General features: G+C 40.6%; 2 protein-coding genes across 4 annotated transcripts; one reads left to right on the top strand and one right to left on the bottom strand.

Moving 5' to 3' along the window:
* The first annotated feature begins 849 nt into the window (after positions 1-849).
* Positions 850-6,266, top strand: gorasp1a (golgi reassembly stacking protein 1a). 2 transcript variants are annotated; one of them, XM_026149564.2, is made up of 9 exons: positions 850-989; positions 1,746-1,826; positions 1,973-2,176; positions 2,288-2,374; positions 2,470-2,600; positions 3,753-3,885; positions 3,967-4,072; positions 4,159-4,302; positions 4,948-6,266. In XM_026149564.2, exons 1-9 carry the CDS (start codon positions 870-872, stop codon positions 5,376-5,378), a joined length of 1,437 nt encoding a protein of 478 aa, XP_026005349.2. In that variant the 5' UTR covers positions 850-869; the 3' UTR covers positions 5,379-6,266. The 2 variants fall into 2 exon arrangements, with proteins under 2 accessions (XP_026005349.2, XP_026005351.2); XM_026149566.2 differs by having other exon boundaries at positions 943-1,106.
* Positions 6,267-6,545: 279 nt separating this feature from the next.
* wdr48b (WD repeat domain 48b) lies at positions 6,546-15,759 on the bottom strand. 2 transcript variants are annotated; one of them, XM_026149562.2, is made up of 18 exons: positions 15,641-15,759; positions 14,777-14,917; positions 14,563-14,641; positions 14,268-14,480; positions 14,012-14,100; positions 12,958-13,059; positions 12,654-12,878; positions 12,429-12,503; positions 12,104-12,206; positions 11,912-12,009; positions 11,203-11,310; positions 10,992-11,088; positions 10,800-10,895; positions 10,473-10,578; positions 10,231-10,318; positions 8,464-8,540; positions 8,176-8,368; positions 6,546-8,089 (listed from the first exon to the last, which is right to left on the bottom strand). In XM_026149562.2, the coding sequence occupies exons 1-18, from the start codon at positions 15,710-15,712 to the stop codon at positions 7,994-7,996; spliced, it is 2,058 nt and encodes a 685-aa protein (XP_026005347.1). In that variant the 5' UTR covers positions 15,713-15,759; the 3' UTR covers positions 6,546-7,993. The 2 variants fall into 2 exon arrangements, with proteins under 2 accessions (XP_026005347.1, XP_026005348.1); XM_026149563.2 differs by having other exon boundaries at positions 14,563-14,638.
* Positions 15,760-20,267: the final 4,508 nt, after the last annotated feature.

The raw sequence follows: 20,267 nt of genomic DNA, 5'->3' as shown, positions 1-20,267 counted from the left end.
AAATTCTGGAATAATTTCAGCATAATGATCCTCAGTGTAAAATTGTGAAGACTGTGAACACAGTTTACCACAAATGCAGATTAATGTTGTGCAAAGAAGAAGCCATATGTGAACATGTTCCTGTCTTCTGTGAGTCAAAGCTCATTTAAAGTGGATTGAAGCAAAGTGGGAAGCTGTTCTGTGGTCACGGGAATCACAATTTAAATTCTTTTTTCTTTTTCCATCAGCACCTAAAAAAACCTTCATCTCTCATGTTATTGGGGAGCAGCAGTATCTGTGGAAATGGCAGTTTGCACATCTGGAAAGGCTCCATCAATGACATAACGTATATAGAGGTTTTACAGAAACATATCGACATGACATCTTTTTCATGGAAAGTCTTGCATATTTCAGAAAGATGATGCTTAACTGCAATCAGCAGCTACTACAACAGCATGGCTTTGAAGTAGAAGAGTCCAGCCTTCCTGCAGGCCAGACCTTTCACTAGTTAAAGCATCATGGAACAAAAAAGTAGGAAAAATAAGACCCAGGAATGTTGAACAGCTAGAATCCTCTATCAGACGAGAATAGGACAACATTCCTCTTCTGAAAGTCCAACAGCTGGTCTCCTCAGTTCCCAGGTGTTTACTGGCTGCTGTTATAAATAGAGGGGATGCTACACAGTGGTAAACATGCCCCAAGTTAAAAATATGCAAAAAAATAAATAAATCCTAGAATAGAAAAAGTCCTTATTTTAAAAATTGAATATGTTTTGTGGGTACTAATCATATAAGATACGGGTTTATGAAATTTGCTAACTTTGCAGGCGTCACAGCTGTGTCACATCAAATAACACTGAAATTTGAAGCCGGTGTAACAGAATCTGAGGTATGAGGCAGCAAATAAACACTGTCAATGATGTGCGACCCTGCACGGTGTCCGAGGATCGACAGCAGCGATGTTCGACTGGTTTGGGCTGCAGACAAGATGGCCGAGAACTGTCAACTGTGGTAATTGTCGGTATTTTCTGATGACAGTAATTTTTAAACGAGTTCCCGGCAGAAATGGGTTTATCTCAGAGTTCAGAAGCATCCGAAGGAGGGACGTATGGATATCATGTGCACGGTGTAAGGCTTATAACGCGGCTCGTTTTTCTCTGAAACTGGAGCTGAATGTACAGCAGCTTATGAACTGTGTTGTATGCTAACAGGTAGCTAGCTTCGTAGTGTCAAAAACCTGACAGAAGAGACGGAGTTTACGTGTCATTGTGGGCGCAGCTGTGCATTAGGACGTATTTGTTTACGGTGTTATTAAGAAATAAAATGTTAGCACAACATATAACTTGTCGCAAAGAAAGTCTTTTAAGAAGTCTGAGTCCACTGAGCTTCTGTTTTAATAAGTGCCCGGAAGTGATGCTTTGACAAGTAGAACTAGCGCGACGACAGTATTAATGAAAATAAATGTTTACCGGCTTAGAACGAACCGCTTTCCTATAACCAGTTCATGCTTCAGCAAAAAATACAAGCAGTACTTTGGATTATAGTTCAGAGATGCTTAAATGGTTAGTCGATCGACTGATAAATCGATGCGACTGATCAAGATGTGCGTTTGCGACGCTGTTATTTTTTTTTCAATTTAAAATAATGATGCAATATTTAGTTTTTCTGTACATTTGCTTGCTTATATATTAATTTGAATTAAAACATTCCAGTAAATCATTTTCTTCAAAGATTAAAGTGCAGACTTGCTTGTATTTATTTTGACAGGTGCAGCCAAATTCCCCTGCAGAGAAGGCTGGCCTGCAGCCCTTCTTCGACTTCATCCTGTCTCTTGACACCAAGAGACTTGTAAGTTTAATTACAGCCATATAATAACAATTGCATTTACTGGTTATTCACTGCGACTGTAGATAAATATGATGAACATGAAAAAAGAAGAAGGTTAACACAGCTGGTTGCTATAATTGTTGTCTTCTTTAATTATTCCACACCAGAATGAGGAAAATGACCTTTTGAAGGAGGTTCTGAAAGCCAATGTGGAGAGAGCAGTGAAGATGGAGGTGTACAGCACTAAAACCACGAGGGTTCGTGAGCTGGAGGTGGTGCCCAGTAGCATGTGGGGAGGGCAGGGTTTGCTGGGCGCTAGTGTTCGCTTCTGCAGCTACCAGGGGGCCAATGAAAATGTTTGGCATGTCCTGGTGAGTTGCGTCGTCAAAGAACTACTAAAACGCATTGTGCTTCACTGTAGTCTCAGCTTCTGTAGCTGTGAGTCCATTATGGCTTCATCTTTTGTTTCTGTTTTCTCCAAGGATGTGGAAGCCAGTTCACCGGCTGCACTGGCGGGGCTTCAGCCCCACAGTGACTATATTGTGGGAGCAGATCAGGTTTTGCAAGATGTACGATGTCTTATTAGAACCATGCAACATTACTTGTGGCATGAAAATTTCGAATTTGCACCTTCAGTAGTTAATTCAGAGTTTGTCATTTGCAGTCAGAAGACTTTTTCTCACTGATTGAGGCCCATGAAGGAAAACCTCTGAAGCTGCTGGTGTACAACACACAAACGGACCTATGCAGAGAGGTGGTGGTCACACCAAACGGAGCATGGGGAGGAGAGGGCAGGTATGGCCAAATGCAGCTGACAGTATATAAAAGATGGATGTAATCATTGTCATTCTAACGCGTGTTAGTGTTTTCCCCCCCACTATTTTTAGATTTTTCTTTGATGCAGATGCACCCTAAGGCCCAGGGGCCATATTTTTTTTCAAAGACTCAGATCCGATCCACTGGAAGACATACATTTTAAACTTTTAACTGTATTTTCACAAGTTTTACAGCTTTACCTATCTCACTTATGGCAATTTTAACTAAACCAATTAATAATTAAGTAATAAATAAATGCTTCAATCAAAGAAAAGTTCCTGTTTTTTCACTTTATGATATAAAAATTTCAGGGTTTTTTTTTACAAGGGGCCCACACTAAAGAAAAACAAAACCAGAAAAATGTCTGTGAAGTTTTCTCAGTCATCCAGGTCATTGTAGTCTAAGGAGCTTGGAAAGAAAATTGTCTAGACTTCTGGACTTCCTCTACCTTATCACATGAGCCCAGGTGTGAGAACGGGGTTTCACAATGAGCTCACCCAATACCTTGACTGATTGTGACCTACGCACGTTTTCACACCTGGGCTCATGTGATTAAGTAGAGGATCATTAGGGTGTCCATTGTCCCTCTCGGGGGCACACTCCCACCAGGCTTAAATCTGGGACTCTCCACCTTTTGACCCTGCAGCTGAAGAAGCTTCTCGGATGAGAGGTGAAACGTCTTAAAGCCACTTAAAGAAGTCCAGACACTTTTCTTTCCAAGCTCCTTAGAAAACCAGAAAAAAGAACATTTTTTGTGACATAACAAGAACTTTCAGTTTAAATTACAGGATAGTCAGAGCAATGAGCTAGTAAAACTTTTTCTGTAATTTAAGCCCAGAGAGTCATGCTGACAGATTTCATTATAGTGTAGAAAAACAAGGACAAACTGTTGAACTTGCACTATATTTTCTCATATTTATTATTTACACATTTATTATATATGTAGTTTACACCAACAGAAAATGGTCCAGCCCACTGTGGGCTATCAGGCTCACATCCCTAAAATAAGACATTCCCAGAATAGGGTCTTACTTGGTGATGGTCTTGCATGTTGCAACTATGATTTCATGTGTAAATTGTTAATCAGTTGTTGTATTATATCTTATAGCATCTGCAAATGTTTGTCTGCAGTTTGGGTTGCGGTATCGGTTATGGCTACCTGCACCGAATCCCTGCTAATCCAGAAATATCAACAGTCGAGCCTTCTGCCCCTGATGTTGAGGAGAAACACTCTCCAAAGCTGCCTGCGCATGGATACACAGAGGTGACAGTAAAATACAGCAAAATCTCACATTTGAGAAGCTGACACAGGTCAATAACTTTCACCGTGTGCGTGTGTCTCCAGGCACCTCTCATGGCACCTTCAAGCAATAGTGAAGAGTTAAACCTGGAGCAGGTCACCCTCGAGGACTCTTATCTACCTCCACCCATTCAAAGGGTCACCGAGCTTGGTCAGTTAAGATTCTGTTCACCTTAGCATATGCTGTGTTTGCAAAAATCTTCTTAAGATGTGTGTTTTATTGTTGGAATTTTCCAGGTTTTTCTGATTCTGAAATGGCAGTGATGAACCCCGATCCTTCAGACTTGGTGGACAGGCTGGATCTGTCCATGTCATCCATTGACATGACAAACACCTCGCTGGCGATGCACGAGGAGAAGGAAAGCGAGATATCTGGTGTTGGTAAGTCAGTGTGGCAGCTGTTCATCACTGTCCAGTGACTTTCATGCATCAGTTTTAAGAAATATATTCAGTTTCATTTATATAGGTTCAAATCAGAACAACAGTCACCTCAAAGTGCTTTATATAATAATAATAATAATGGATTGCATTTATAGTGCTTTTCGAGACCCTCAAAGCGCTTTACAATTCCACTTTTCATTCATTCTCACATTCACACACTGGTGGAGCCACAGCTGCCCTGGGGCAGACTGACAGAAGCGATGGCCCCTCTGGCCATCACCAGTAGGTGGTAGGTGAAGTGTCTTGCCCAAGGACACAACGACCAAGACAGAGAGGGCTGGGGATCGAACCGGCAACCTTCCTGTTACAAGATGAGCCTCCCAACCCCCTGAACCACGGTCGCCTTTTAATTTGGGAAAAACTTGAGGTAAAAACGTAACAATAATACACAGAAAACCCCAACAATGAAACATCTATGAGCAAGCACTTGGTGACCGTGGGAAGAAAAACTCTTCTAACAGGAAGAAACCTCTAGTATAACCAGGCTCAGTGAGAACTAGCCATCTGCCAATGAAATATGTTGTATGTTTAATATAATTCTCTCATCCACTTCTGTTGAATTCAACCATATTTGTTTTACTACAGAAGAGTTGGAGGACAGTGTTCTGCTCCCATCATTAGCAGACCACCAGAATGAGCAACAAGAGCACATCTCCCAGGCAGCCAGAGACTTCACTCCTGCTCTCTTGTCTGCTGATTCAAGTGTCCCACCAGCTGGACTCTCCCACCTGCTCACAGAGTGTGCAGAGCCACAGAGCTCTCTCATTGAGTCTAGTGATAGCCAAAGTCCAACTATAGGTGCGTTGTCTTTTTCTCTTGAGCCTTCTGTGCCCGCTGAAGACCTTCCTCGCTCATCTCCTGTCGATCTCATCCCATCTCTGGTCACCGAGGAGTCCACCGCAGACAGGTCTCCACCTCAGGCCATCGAGGACACTCTCGGGTCAGTGGATGAGATCGCAGAGCCTCTGCATGTGGCTTCTGCTCACCACTGTGACCATGAGCACGATGATGAGTAGGAACCCAAGAAGGCACATTTTGAGTAGGCTTAAGTCAGGCCAGACAAATGCAAAGTGTCGACGACAATCGTTTTGTTTTGTTTTTAAAGAAATGATTTTTAGGATAGATCATCAGAGGGAAGACTTTATCTTGTCAGTCTGTCTTGTTTGCATGTAAGACTGCGTCAGCAGATTGGTGACACTACATAAACCAGCTACAGCATTAATGCAGAAGATCACAGAAAATCTTCTGTGTGTTTTGTATGTGAGAATTTAGTTACTGCTTAGTTGTAAGCCAGAACAGTTTTTAAAGGTCAAACTTTTTCCTTCCGAGTGCAAATTTGGATCATACGGGTAATGAGACTGCTTCTGGTAGGCCGATGTGACAAAACTTGAATTTTTCCAAAGACAGACATTGCAAAGCACAGCTGCACCTTTATATCAAGGACAATTATCAATATTTTTTTGAAGTTACTAGACGGTTGGCCACTCAGATTAGTCGCCATAGTCTTTGGCGGTGGTGCAGTGTTACCTTTAATGTTTTGAAGCAACGTCGTTTAAACTCTTACCCAAAGAAACACTTTTAATTATAAGACATGGGACATTTTACTTTATATCCTCCAGATTGGTGACACTACATAAAGGGCTTTCACTGTGGGACGATGCTGAATAGAAACAGCACAGGTTTTACTTTTGTTTTTAACACTAATATTTAATTAGATTTTGTTCAGTGATGTACTTTGTAATGAGTCTAAAATGGATGTTTACTGCTGTATAGCCAGATTTATGCCCCCTTTTAATTTCCATGACCTATGCAACACTAGATTATACCCACCTTTCATTTCATAGACAATGCATTGCTAATGTAAAGTAAGCATTTAATTAAATCTAAGACTGCCAAGTTAGTAATACTTGAGTAATTCACTTTTGTTTGTTTGTTTTTTTAGGGGCATCTTAATAGCTTTCATTGGTCAAGTAGGTGCTAGTGTGTAAAATAAGAAAAAGTATTTTTTGCAGATATTTTTATCAATGAATTGTCTGTTTTATTAGGAATGAGTGCAAAGTCTTGATGAATGTGAAATGGGTGAATCTTCGATGGTTAAACAATCACTGGGAGAAAAAAAATGAGTCCCTCGTTTCTCTTATTTCACTTGGATCAGCTCAACACAATACAACTCGAGACAGCCATTTATAATCCTGGTAAAACCTGTCATTGTTAAACCATTCCAATTTATTTCTTTGAATGCCTAAAATATACATATTTCACAAATGATTACAATAATGGATATTGCAGAGTTATGGCCTGATTATTTGTACCCATCTTGGATTTTTATTTTTGGCCAATTAGAGCTCACTCAATGCATCCTCCCTCCTGCTATGGCATTACACACACTCGTGGCAAAATTAAACTCCAGGAAATTACAATGAAAAGATCTGTTGTTGTGGCTTGGTGACACACCAAGCGACAAGATGTGTTAGCATTTATTACACTTTGGTGAAGTTCCCACAGTGGCTGAATGTTCGTATGTTATCTCAGATGAGATTCCCCTTCAAGTTAAATTTATGCTCCACTGAACTCCTACTGAATCTAAATGAAATATACATTAGGAACAACCCTCGCTGTCATCAGAGTCCATGCTCGTGAACCAAACGCAGAGCATCTAAGCATGAATTACTGTTTAAGATATATACCCTATATATAATTTCCCCAATTGCTAAGATGACCTACACAAATACTAACTGCAAGTTTTAGATTGCAGTGAAATCAACAAATGCAAATCTTACCATTCAAGTCATTTAGCGTTCATGACCATGAATGTGCTGCAGGGATTTGGAAAAATAATTTTTGTGTGTTTTGCTTTTTTAAGTAAACTGTACAAAAACAAAAAGAAAACAGCTGCAAAACCAAAAGAAAAAGTAATTTAAATGAAAAATGTTGTACATATATTTACAAAATAAAGAACATTCATTCCTTTGAGGATAACACCGCTAAAAACAAAAGACAACGTGGACTGCTTCTGTCGATGAGGTTCAAGCTCTGCACTAACTGGATGTCTAAGCCGAGGTTAAGTTCAAGTTAATGCAGACGACGTCGACTACAGAACAGAGGGGTTTTTTTGTCTTTGAGGGACTGTGAGGCTACCCAGAGACCAAGTGTACTCCTAAACTGGTGATACTGCTGAGACAGGACTGGAGTGTCTGTAGAACAAGGACAGTTTCCTGGAATGTACTAGAACAGACAGTCTACTACATCCGTGTGCATACATACACAAACACGCACTGCAACTTCAGTCGCTTCAAAAATAAAATGCCAATCAGGAAAGGGTGGGCAGGGACAGTCAAAGATGTGAGGAAGAAGAACAAGGAAAAAAAAAAAGGATGCAGAGAGGAGACATTTACGTCCAAACTTAAAAAAAACAATATGGACCACTTATTTCCCAGGTGTCTGTTGGCTGCGCCGGCCTGTTCTTCTCAGTTTCCTATAATACAACATGAGCCATGTCCCCACAAATTTTACTGGATTCTCACTGTTACTGCAACTCTTGACCACACAATGGGGTTTTAGGGTACTACATGTCAGAGGTGGGTGGTGATTGGCAAATGACAAAGAGTTCTGCTTTTAAAAATGACGACTTTCACGTGGACTTCTGCCTATAGTGAAGTGTCAAGTCCCCTCCGCTCTTCCAGATAAAATGTTTAACTGTTCGCAGGTCCATGTTGGGATCTAGCACCTGGATGAATCAAAAACAAAAGAAGGTTACTAACATGAAAGAGAAGTTGTGTTCAGTGCATTCACAGAGCGTGTTGATGTGCCCACCTGGTCTTGACACATTAGCTCAATCTTCTCTTCAGCTAGCATGGCCATGTCCTCCTCCTTCTCCTGCTCCCCGGGTTTATCGTTGGCCGAGGAGCTGGTGGTCTGTGACTCGTTGTCCAAGTTGATGATCTTCTCATAAACATGTTCCATGACCTTTCTCACCTGGAGCATGTCACTGGCCGACAGTCGGTCCCTGTGCGACAAAGAAGGTATAAAAACCGGCTCTGAACATTGCAGAGCTGCACGTGACACGGATCTTTGCTGAAATACGAGAAATTACAAACTTACTTTTTTAGAGTTTTTGCACCAGAGGAAGAGTGGGGCTGGAGGTAGAACGGGATTTTGTTGAACTTGGGCATATTTTTCTGTCATGGAAAAAAAAAAAAAAGACGTGTAACTCAAACGTGAGAACAAAATTTAATTGCAAATGTCACATCACAAAGATACAAGAAAATGGTATTGCTTCATCCAGGGAAGAACAGTGATGGATCTGTAACACCGCTGAGCTTTTTTCTGGCTTAGACCGGGCCTGTTGGCGAGCAGTGCGGTGATTACGCAGCCAGGCACAGCTGGTCCGTGTACTTTAAAAGCAATGACTCTGTGTCACCTTGTTTGACACAAATGAGTTCTGACCGTGTGATAAAAATAACATGTATTAAACTTGAGTAAATAAATCACAAAGTGGTTGAAGAACTTTTTTAACGGCAATGCTGCAGAGTTCCCTCTGCTTTCTCACTGCAAGAAATCTCCTGCAATCAGGTTTCACATTTGTATCATGTTGTGATAAAGTGCACAGTCATAGCTCTTAATGTCATACCTTAGTCCCTACTGAGTATAGAGCAATTTGTGAAAGGCAAGTACACATTTTTAGTGCTCGTCGTTTCTAACTGCCTTAATGTTCACTCATTCACTAACAACTGAGTGTTAGTGGATTACTATTAGAGCAGGCAAGCTGTGCACGTCTAGTCTCTTTATACAGAACAGAGTGTTTAGTTTGAAATAACAAAAAGTTGGTCAGGTCACATTTGTAAACAGTAACCTGATAAATGAATAACATTTTGCTGCTTCAGGTTTTAAGGTGTTGTATATTCTGGCCACTACTGATTGAGAGAGAATCATCATTGGAGTCACAATTCTGCTTTAGTCTATAAGCAACTCAAGGAAGTACTCATTACCATCATCTGTACCAAGTATAAAACATGTTACACAAACTCAGAAGTACTGAATCTCAAATACAAACACAGGGCTATTTTTGCCTGTTTTATGCAGCTTTTAGTTCCTTCCCACACTAAAGCCGTCCAACTAGAGTATACGTATTAACACTTTGTAGTGTTTAGCAACAAAAGCAGTCATGATTTTCTTCCTCCAAGCTTCCAAACCAGTGGGCTTCAACTACTCATGCCACATTTTAAAAAAAAATCTTCTTTTAATTTTTGAATGAAATGTGCATGAAATATAGACACGAGCACTTGGGCTTTCTAATTTTAATAAATTATGTAGAGCGATGTAGACCAAAGTTAGACGAGCAGATGAAGGATGATGCCCAGGATAAAGGGCAAATAAGGGAAAGGCTTTAAAAAGGGAGCCAGCTGCTCATTTCCAGTTCCATATTTTTATTCTTGGACTAGCTTTGCATGCTCCACAGTTCAAAAATAATGCTTATTTATCTTATACTGAGTCTCGGAGCAGCCTCTCATGTCGAACATATATGAAATGAGCTGCTTAGGTTTCTTTCACACTCACTGTCAGACAACTTTCTGATGATTGGCTACCCTTTGCAAACAAGAAATGTAAAACATTAGGTGCTGTGCTGTGCTTGATTATATTTAAGATAGCCCCTCTCTTTCAAGTTATGACCCTATGATCAGCCAATAGTGTCACAGAGATTATTATCCACTGATTTTATTATGTGAAACTTTGACCAGGTTTACTATGATCAGCCACCAGTGGAACACTGCATATGACAGGATAGATGAAAAGCACAACATGCACACTTTAATAAAAGATCAACGGAAAGGAGGTTTAAAAAAAAAAAAAATCAGCAGAGATACTCACATCTACAGTTATATCAATAACCCACTGTGGGACTGTCTCATTGAGCAGCATGGATTCAGTCTCTCCGCCTGAATCTCTACATAGCAACCTGCAGCGTAAAAATAAAGCAGATCAAAAGAAACGCTGGACTTGTGCGACCATTTCTAATGACATGTGATGACATCACAAGGGGAAGATTTGACTTTCTAACATGACCTTAACTGACGATCTAAAAGTTTGAAAGTTTGTTGGTGAGAGCTTACCTAAAAAGGGTTCTGCCTCCCGCTTCTCCAAAGATAACTGGTGTGTGTGGTGGCACCTGGAAATATCCATTGCCTTTCTGGACCCTGTTTTCTTGCTCTCCGTTCACTGAGGGAACAAGAACATAATCAACAAACCCGATGACATCTTGGCTTAGAATGGCTCACTGGCACAGTTTGCAGCCAATTCATGTTTGAGGCCAAGTGGATAAAAAGACGAGGGAAACAAGACAAAGGAAAAAACATGCCCCGATGACGCTCCCCTCGGTGCAGACATTTGGCAGTTTGTGCATTCACTGGATAATTGAATCAGTCAATCAATCTCCTCACCATGGTTCACCTCGTTCTCTTCCTCGTCCATGGGGTTGATTCGGGTTCTGGGCCAGAACTCCAGCAGAGCCTGAAGCAACAGTCCGCCCAGGTTCACTGCAAAGGGGAGAAATCAGCGTTGTGTAATGCTAACTTAGACCTCTGGCTCTGCATTACGTAACCTTCATTAGTATAGAAAATGTAATCTCTTACACTTTGGATCCGATCCATCGGAACTTGAAAACCCTGCGTCCTTTGCAGACACCCAGGCAGCAAAGCAGTCACTCTCATCCAAAGTGATAGTGAGCATCTGTCGAGCACATAACCACGACAGGAATCAACCAGGAGAAGTTAGAACTCAGCTAGAAAACACTGAATGTCAAATCATGTGACGGGCTCCTGTATTACCAGGTTTGAAACTCACCCCAGTTTTCAGATCAACAGAGAACCAATTTGGCACATAGACCATCTTGAAGCGCTTTTTAATCTCTTCGTCAAATTCAACCTTCCCCAAGTCTTCGCCCTTACATGCCTACAGGTCAAATGTGAGCACAAAAGGTCATTTCAAACTACAGATATATCGACAGGTGTGCATTCCTACAATTTCACTTTAATTCACACAGATTCATCAGCTCATTCAGGTGGATGAGCACCAATAAAACCACAGTGGAGTTCTCCGCCCCAACACCCACGCCTGGGAAACTTTCAGAAGAACTAAAGGTTCATTCGGGGTCCATCAGTTCTTCTTCCTGGACGGCAGCCCCAGGAAGATTAAAAAATAAGGCAAAATCATTCATTTCACAAACCAAAAACAACAGCTCTTCTTTATTTTACACAACTATAAAACCATTCATTCTTGTTGGGCATCACCACCCAGTTCTGCTGTATCTCCATGTTGTCATGTCTTAGAACAGTGAACATAAACAGTCTGCATTAGCAGCTTTTTTTTTTTTTTTTAATTTTGGCTTTAAAATTTTGACATATTTGACTAATCAGTGACATTTAGTGATGCAAGCCACGCCCTGAAATCTCCTTCACTTATCCTCCCACCTATGAAGACCAATAAAGACCAAGATAAGAGCACATCCCATATCCTAATATCTTAATCATTAATGCCAGAGTGTGTGGTTTACCTTTAGGACGTCCCAGAAAGCCACATTGTTGTTGGTGTCTTTGGTGAGTATGTGTCTTTTGTCATTCAGAATGTGGCACTGAATAATACTGGCACCTCCTGCAACATCAACAGCGCTGTTAGTTAACAGAGGGAAAAGAGATTTGGAGGATTGTATACTTTCACATAAAAAAGAAACAAAAAACAAAAGTACCCTTGATGACTTGTTCTGGCTGAGTACACAGTGGTGTCAGAGGGGTGGTGCAGTCGTTGTCATACTCTCCGGATGATCTGAAGTTGTGCATTCCCTTTAGAGACTAAACACACACCAAAAAAACAAAAACTTTTAATAATTGCTTCCCCACTCCTTGTTCTTCTCTTTTGTAATACAGAATTACAAAGCTGCTTTTAAATTTTAAATGAACTGCAGATGAATTATGGCTGAACACAGTTAGGTGTGGCCACATGAACAACCCTCTATCTATACTTCACTACATTGACAGTGGATCACTGATCTCAGAGGTGTCACGCATGCTTACCCATTTATTAACAGATGACTTGGTGGTGGAGACCCAGATTGCTGGAGGTGGGTCCGCAGATCTGTCCAGTTCCATCTGTGCAAGAAAAGGCAAAAGGCTGAATGACCCTGAGACCCATCCTTTTATATTTTCAATATTATGGTTAAATATATCCTAAAATTAACTATTACACAGGTTGTTATGCAGTTATTACAAAAATCTAGCCCTTATTTGCTGGACCCTTACTTTGAGCACTGGGGCCTTCTCCTCACAGATAAGGACACGGATGTCTGGGTTACGCAGGTCCGTACAGTAGATCTTTTTGTCTCTGCCTCCAGAATATACGTGCGTAAAGGCCTCATTGACCTGCAGGGCCCACACCCCTTCGTCGTGCACACGGTAGGTGGCGATGCACCTCTGCTGGCCGAGGGACCAAAGGCGAATGGTCCCATCTGAACTGCCTGATAGGCACTGTGGGGAGGACCGGTGACTTTTAGATTCTGAAACTCTGCTCTTTGGCAGCCACGGCATTTTAGATTATTTAACTCACCTGAGTGCCGTCTCGATTCAGCAGCAACGATTTGACGTTGTCCGTGTGACCTTTTAGCTTCATGAGCTTAGCGCATGTTCGAGGATCCCACACTCTCAGAACCTGAAGAAAGACACAAGAAGGGTAACGACAGCAGGCACTACTTCACTGTGTTTACATGCATGATAATCCTACTGGGCTAAAATAAAGCAAGGTACGCACTCAATTACACCATTCATGCATTTCCTTTATATTAGATTTTTGAAGCAGTCTTTATAGTTTATAATATCCACAGATTTGTGACAGCCTAATGGAAATGCTTTAAGGATATCTGAACAGAAACCAAAGGTCAGTGAAGAACTTGTATTATCACTTGCTTACAAATTCTTAAGAGAAGTTAGAGTTAAGTTTTCTTATAATAGTCATTTTACTAAAGCCATGTAACCTACCTACATAGAGCTGAAGACTACAAGTTAGAATATGAAAGAACTTTTTATGGGTTTTGCGTTTTAAGAAATTAGTAAAAATAAGTTAACAAGGCAATTACTAGATTATAGTGTAGTAATTCATTGTCTACTGCTCAGGTTCAAGTTTTTGAAAAAATTGAACTCAGTGAATGGAAGAAGGCTAAAAAGGCTTTGTTGAGGCCTGAGGTTTATTTGGAAATCTGTCAACTAGACAAAACTGTGAAGGTACAATTTAAGATCACAAATGATACCTGGATTACAGAGCAACGCTTAAACTATGCTATTATACATCACCCCTAAGACAATTATGAGCATTTTAGGGACCCAAACAGGACTAAGAGACGTGTAATAATCCACAGAGACCCTAAAAAGCAATTCTAATCACTGAATGAGTGATTATAATTGGTACCTGTGACGCTCCTGAGAGCTGAGTTATTGAAGCTTAGAGTCCTTTTAAAATTTATTGTAGTTAGAGAAACAGATTGTTGCTCAGTGAAGCTGTTTATGTCTCAGTATTTTCAAAAATTTAACACAACTGAAAGTTTGCATTTATTCCTTAGTGTAAACACTGGGCACTGTGTAAATCTGTCCATCTGTGTGTCACAAACCTTTTCTGTGGATCCTGATACAATAACCGTGCCCATCTGGTTCATAGCCAGACTATAGATTGAGTCCTTGTTCCCACTCAGCGATGAAGCTGTTGGAGACAAATTATAATAAGTCCAAAGGTACAGACTGACTTTGACATAAACATATCGGTCATGCTGAATACAAATTACACTCAGTACAATTCACATCTAATCTAAGCTTCTGTCCAGAGGACAGAAATGGATACTAGTGTCACACTGCAAAATCTTTACTTACTGGTGACAGTGTTGTTGGAAGCAGTGAGTGCTGTTAGTGTGTTCACATCCCAAAGAAAGATCTGCCTGTCCAGACCTGCTGATGCTACCAGCTCTTTGTCCTTAGCGTAAGCCAACGCTTTCACGTAGTCCTTATGTGTTCGTAACGTTGACATACAAAACCCTTTGTGTGCGTTCCATACTTTGACTGTCGTATCCGATGAGGCAGATATCACTGAAAGCAAATTTTTTTTAGATTAGAAACGGGGGTTTCAAAATAAAATGTTGGGTGAACTGAACAGCTTAAAAAAACTCACAAGTTTTTCCATTGCAACAGAGGACTATGTCATTAACCCAGTCTGTATGATGCTCCATCGATGCAATGTATGGGTCCTGCTACAATAACAAGAGAGGACAAGGACAGTTAAAACAGTCTTAGGCATGAGATTTGAGAAATGCATACTAAAGCAGCTGCCTTGTGTAAAATGAGTTGACTGTTTTAGCATAACGGAGCAGGGCAAGAAGCTGTACTTTGTGCTGGTAGACGCTCCATATCCGGATGATGGAGTCCCTCCCTGCAGTGAAGAGCCGGTTCAGAGCAGGGTCGAGCTGGAGTGCATTCACCCCGTTTCGATTGTACTTCTCCACCTCATCTCTAATGACATATGATACCTGGAACACAGAGAGGAGAATGGGCGCTGGGCTCAGACTCCTAATCTCGACCTGTTTTGTTTTGGCCCACACAACACACCCACCCAACACACCCACCCTTTAAGCTCTAACGCTCTAACACTTGTATAACGTGAACTTGCACTGCAAGGACCTGCAGAGTTAACGAGACAAACACAGAGCTTAACTAAATGTCACACACACTGGCATATAATGCAAACCGGTTTCAGTTTAACAACAAGGAAAGTGCATAACTTTAATGTGTATTTTTACGGCAGCTGGGCATACTGGCAATGGTTCACGACAGACCTGCCCGGACGCGTACGTTTCACTAGCAATTAGACGGAGCCCGGATACAGTAGCTAGCTTAGCTTCCGTCAACGCCGTAACAGCTTCAAACGGCAACCCAAGAGGGGTGTTATTATTTTGTACTGACAGGCGATATCTGTAGTTATCTTATAAAGTATTTTACACTTGCTCGTATGAAAAAAATGTTTGCAAAAGCATGTAATCATTTGGAAGCGACCGTTAGCACATGCCGCTAACACCTCTCGTATGCTAAGCTAGATAGGTTAGCTGGCTTGAGTCATGACACCTAACTGCAACGCTATCTTGTGCATGTGTTTTTTACTCCCTATCGGGTGTTTGTGAAGAGCATCTTTAAGCTGGAGGCCCCGATGTTGCCGTTGTCACACATTTATCAATAATGTAACGCCTCTAATTTACCTGTACTTTCCTCCGCCCAGCAGCATTTTGCCTGTGATGCGTGGCCATCTTGCATGTTGACAGTGAATTCATGTGATGCTACATCCGGAAAAAAAGAAAACATATGTACCTGGGCTTTCTGGGTAATGTTGTTCTACACTTTCCTAAACTGTTAACTTAAAAGGATTTTATTTTATTTATTTTTTTGTCTTTCCCCACCACTCACTCCTGGGGATTTGTTCACTGGCACAGTGGTGCTGTTTTGTAATAGTACACTTTGGGTATCAATCAATTTAAAAATGTAATAATCAATGTAACATAATTTATGTATTTTAAAACTAGTTTTTGTTTTGTTTTTGGTTTTTTGAAGACCTAGAATCCAGAGGTGTGGACTCGAGTCACATGACTTGGACTCGAGTCAGACTCGAGTCATTAATTTTATGACTTTAGACTTGACTTGAAAAAATGTTCTAAGACTTGTGACTTGACTTGGACTTTTACACCAATGACTTGGGACTTGAATTGGACTTGAACCGGTTTACTTGAAAAGACTTGATATTTTACCCCAAATATAGAATTTAACACGCATATTATATAGAGATTGAAAATGTGACGTCATTCACGGGTAGAACCGCAAAGGATTCTGGGAACTCGTGGCAAGAGATACTAGCGCACGCAGGCTTTCAATTGAAATCAGTTATACAGCGATAAAAAGAAACACAAAAATGTCAAGAAGCTGTTGTATTATTAACTGCAATAGCCGGTCGCATGACAGCCACGGGAAGCCGACGGGTAAAGAAATCGGTTGTTATCGGATTACGACGTTTAAGAGAAATTGTTCGAGCCATGTTTCCGAAGTAACAAACAGGCGACGGATGGCCTGGATTGCAGCCATTCAAAGATCAAATATAACGTCCCAGAACACTCCAGCTCACAGGTTAGTCTGCTCCAAGCATTTCCACAAAGGTCAGTCTGCTGTTGTAGTTAATGCGTCATTTTCATAACATAATTGGTGATATAGGTTACAAGCAAGTCTGTCGCTGAACAGAAATTGTCGCGCTATGCTCCTTTATTTATTGTGCATAAATAGTGAATTGTCCTGACACAATATTGCGTTTCGCTTCTGTTATTATGGTACATTGACAAAAACATATACTTTTATTCACAGGATAAAACAGGTTTTTTGTATCACTAATTGTCCAGTGCGATTACAGCATACAATATTATTGTCACTGCTACATTTCTGTAATGCTACCAGAAATTATTTCTACTACTAATTAATTACCGTTGAGCTCAAAGGTCCTATTAATAAACGGTTAACGAATGTGTATTTATGACGACGATTTGTGAGACTGGTAAACTTATGATACGTACGATGGTCTTTCGTTCTACACGGTGCATTTCAAGGTCCTGCACCCATCCGGCGGTAAACTGTACCTGGGCTTGTTGCAGTGACCGGAAGTTACTAAACTTCATGAGTGTATGCACTCACTCCAAGAACCGTATGCTTATAAATATGCATATAAATATGCTAAGATGAGATAGCTGACTTCATCTAACTAGCAAATGTTGTCCAGGCTACGTTGGTGATGCAGTTTTTTTTAATGTGTATGATATTTTTGTCATGCGATTTTAAAGCCGGTCCTACAACCGCATCCAAGAATAACATGCAGCTTATCTCAGAACTGTCGGTGAAAATTATTCTTGGAGCTAGGTTTAATTGAGCTGCATTCTAAAGAGGTGCAATTTCACAATTTGTGTATATTTTCTAAGTTCACTATTTTGTCATGTGTTGAGAAAAACAGATTTAAAAATTACATGGTCTAATATTTACATGTAGCATAACTGCAACATGCTTTTTTTCGTTTTTTTTTAATGACTCGAAAGGACTTGAAATTGAAAATTTCAGACTTGTGACTTGACTCGGACTTTTACACCAGTGACTTGAGACTCGACTCTGACTTGCCTGACATTACTTGAGACTTGACTTGAGACTTGAGGATAAAGACTTGAGACTTACTTGAGACTTGCAAAACAATGACTTGGTCCCACCTCTGCTAGAATCTAAATACGTCTCTCTCTCAAGCACTTTGGGTCAACTTATATTGTTCTATGTGCTACCATAATTAAAACAGATGTGACAGTCAACACAAAAAAGGTGCAGAGACATTTTTCATAGTGCGTGTTTGATATAGCTATAATTGTTCATGAAATAATTCAGTGGGGTACATAGGGGAAAGAAAGAAAGTATTGACTCTAACCGTCTCGAGCCAATATCAATACCAGCTTTGGTATTGAAACTATCAATATTTATATCGATCCTGTATGGCACAGTGATTGATACTTCCGCGCAGTTTACCATGATGCACGCTGGGTAATCGTTATGGCTGTATTATTATATAATATGCAAATATAAACATCTGTTTATATGGTCGCAGAGGAGGATTAACACAAGACTGTCCAATCGTCCAATGTTCACATTATCTGGGTAAACTATTTACCAGGCTTTTTATCTTTTATTAGAATGACTTAGAAATAAGCTTAAAATATGTCCCGCCTTCCTCTATACCTTAATGCACAAAATGTGATGTATGAATCCTGATGAGACAGTATTTGGGTCTATCAATCTGCGCAATGTTCTGAAAATAAGAATTCTTCCTGCTCCATACAAAAAAGAAAGTCTATTACCGAACACTAGAGGGGGTAATACACTATCATGAGCTGCACACGAAGTCCAAACCTCCCGGAAAGACAGAATAAAAGTCTGAGGACCGGTGGTGTGAAATCACGTCTTTTTAAGGATTCACTCATGCGAATCAGGTTTTGAATCCAAACCAAATCAGCTCACTGTAGGGTGCATGCTGTGAACTCGGGCTCTGGCTGTTCTTCACGGGTGTGCATGCCTCTGGTTGACCATTAAACCAAACAAAAGTGTTTCAAGTGTTCAAAACCCCCGTGTGAAAGGTGAGGCACGTGAAATGTTGGCTTCTCTGGTAGGAGACTGGGCGTTTCCCACACACACTTTTTACAGAAATAAACTTTGAGTTTCTTCATAGTCCTTGGACTAAGGCATACTTGGTGATGTGGCAAAAGCACAGCGCACATTATGCCTGAGAGCGCCATGGGACGCCTATGGCGCAGTAATCCTCTGTGGCCCAGCAACCCCCCCACCCTCACTGCTCTCCTGCTCAAGGGCAAATCGAGACAGCGCAGCATCCTCCACGCTCGGCAGCCGGAGACTTTTCCTTCATGGGATGAAAACCGACGGGCCTCACGAATGGAAGGCAAGAGGACGAAGTTTTACTTACCACCGCACCTGTGACAGCTTTCAAAATGTCCAAAATAGGGTGACTGCAGACCTCTGGCGCTTACCAAGAAGTCAGTTTTGACCGTTTTTCTCTGGATTCTGATGACACTTTTTCCCCCGTGGGCTTGAGTTTGGATCCACGATGAGGCGAAGTGAGCCTTGAAAAGAAAACATGGATTTTGCACGGAAGGTTTGGTTGTTTCTTCTTCTAAAACCCGAAGAACTTCATTCTGGAAACGATGCTGTAAAACTCACAGTTTCACATGTAAGTATATTCTGCACGGAATCCTCATGTGGCTGCAAAAACATATAGCAGAAAATGATTGGCACGACTTGTTGGCTGTTTGTTCTCTCCTTTTGTTTTTCATTTTTTATTGTATTCGCATAAGGGCCGTATGTTAACGGAGAAGCGCTCATTACTTCATCAAAAATAAGTGTTCAGTTTTCAAAAAGCTTTAGGGTTAAGCTACATGTGGAAATTCACTTTAACGAGGTCAATGTTTCCTTTGGCTTCTTATCTCCATATGAAGTGAAAAGACACTTAATGTAATGATTATTACACGTCATTCATGACATCACAAACCACTTTAAAAAAAAAAAAAAAGCTCAACAATCTTCATGTTTAATGTGACTCATGTAACTTTTGATAAGTTGTAATATTCATATTTTGGGTGTTTTTTTTAAAAGTAATATCTGAACACTGGCAACTGGGATTCAGTTCATTATCAGCTACTGGTTTCATGAGTGGATCATTTTACCACTGTCTATATTTTTATATGTGTGTACTTTCTGTATGCTTGGCGTTTAAGCTATCTTTTGCAATTACATTGAAAGGTTTCTGCCAAAGAAGTAGGTCATCAGTTCAGGCTGTGCACCTCAGATCACAGTATGAAGCTCTGAGGGGGAGAAGGACACATAACATGGTGATGAAGAACACACAGAAGGCCCAGTTACACTAGACCCCCCAGAAAAATTTGAAAAAAGTTGGACTCATTTCTAAACTTTTTAATAATGTTTTTAGTGTAGTTTTTAATATTTCGATTGCAAAATACAGCATTATTTAAAAAAAAAAAAGTAAATCCAAAGAAAGCAGTCTTAAGTTAGAAATGAGTTAACAACCAGATAGTGAGAGCTAACGCCTGATAACAACTTTCTTACCTGTTAAAACAATCTTAAAATAAAAGATGATGGAATAGATAGCAGCAGTACAAAGTCCTACTGTAAGTCCCATAAAAGATGGGGGGGGGGGGGGGGGGGAACAATAGTCTTCTGTGGCTCTATAAGGAACTATGCCATGTCTAATAGTCATGTTACTCCATTCGTATAGGTTAAAGAGCTGAA

Source organism: Astatotilapia calliptera, chromosome 18 (assembly GCF_964374335.1).
Source record: "Astatotilapia calliptera chromosome 18, fAstCal68.1, whole genome shotgun sequence".
Taxonomy (NCBI): domain Eukaryota; kingdom Metazoa; phylum Chordata; class Actinopteri; order Cichliformes; family Cichlidae; genus Astatotilapia; species Astatotilapia calliptera.
The sequence above is the reverse complement of the archived record's forward strand: the minus strand, read 5'-3'. Positions and strand labels throughout refer to the sequence as shown.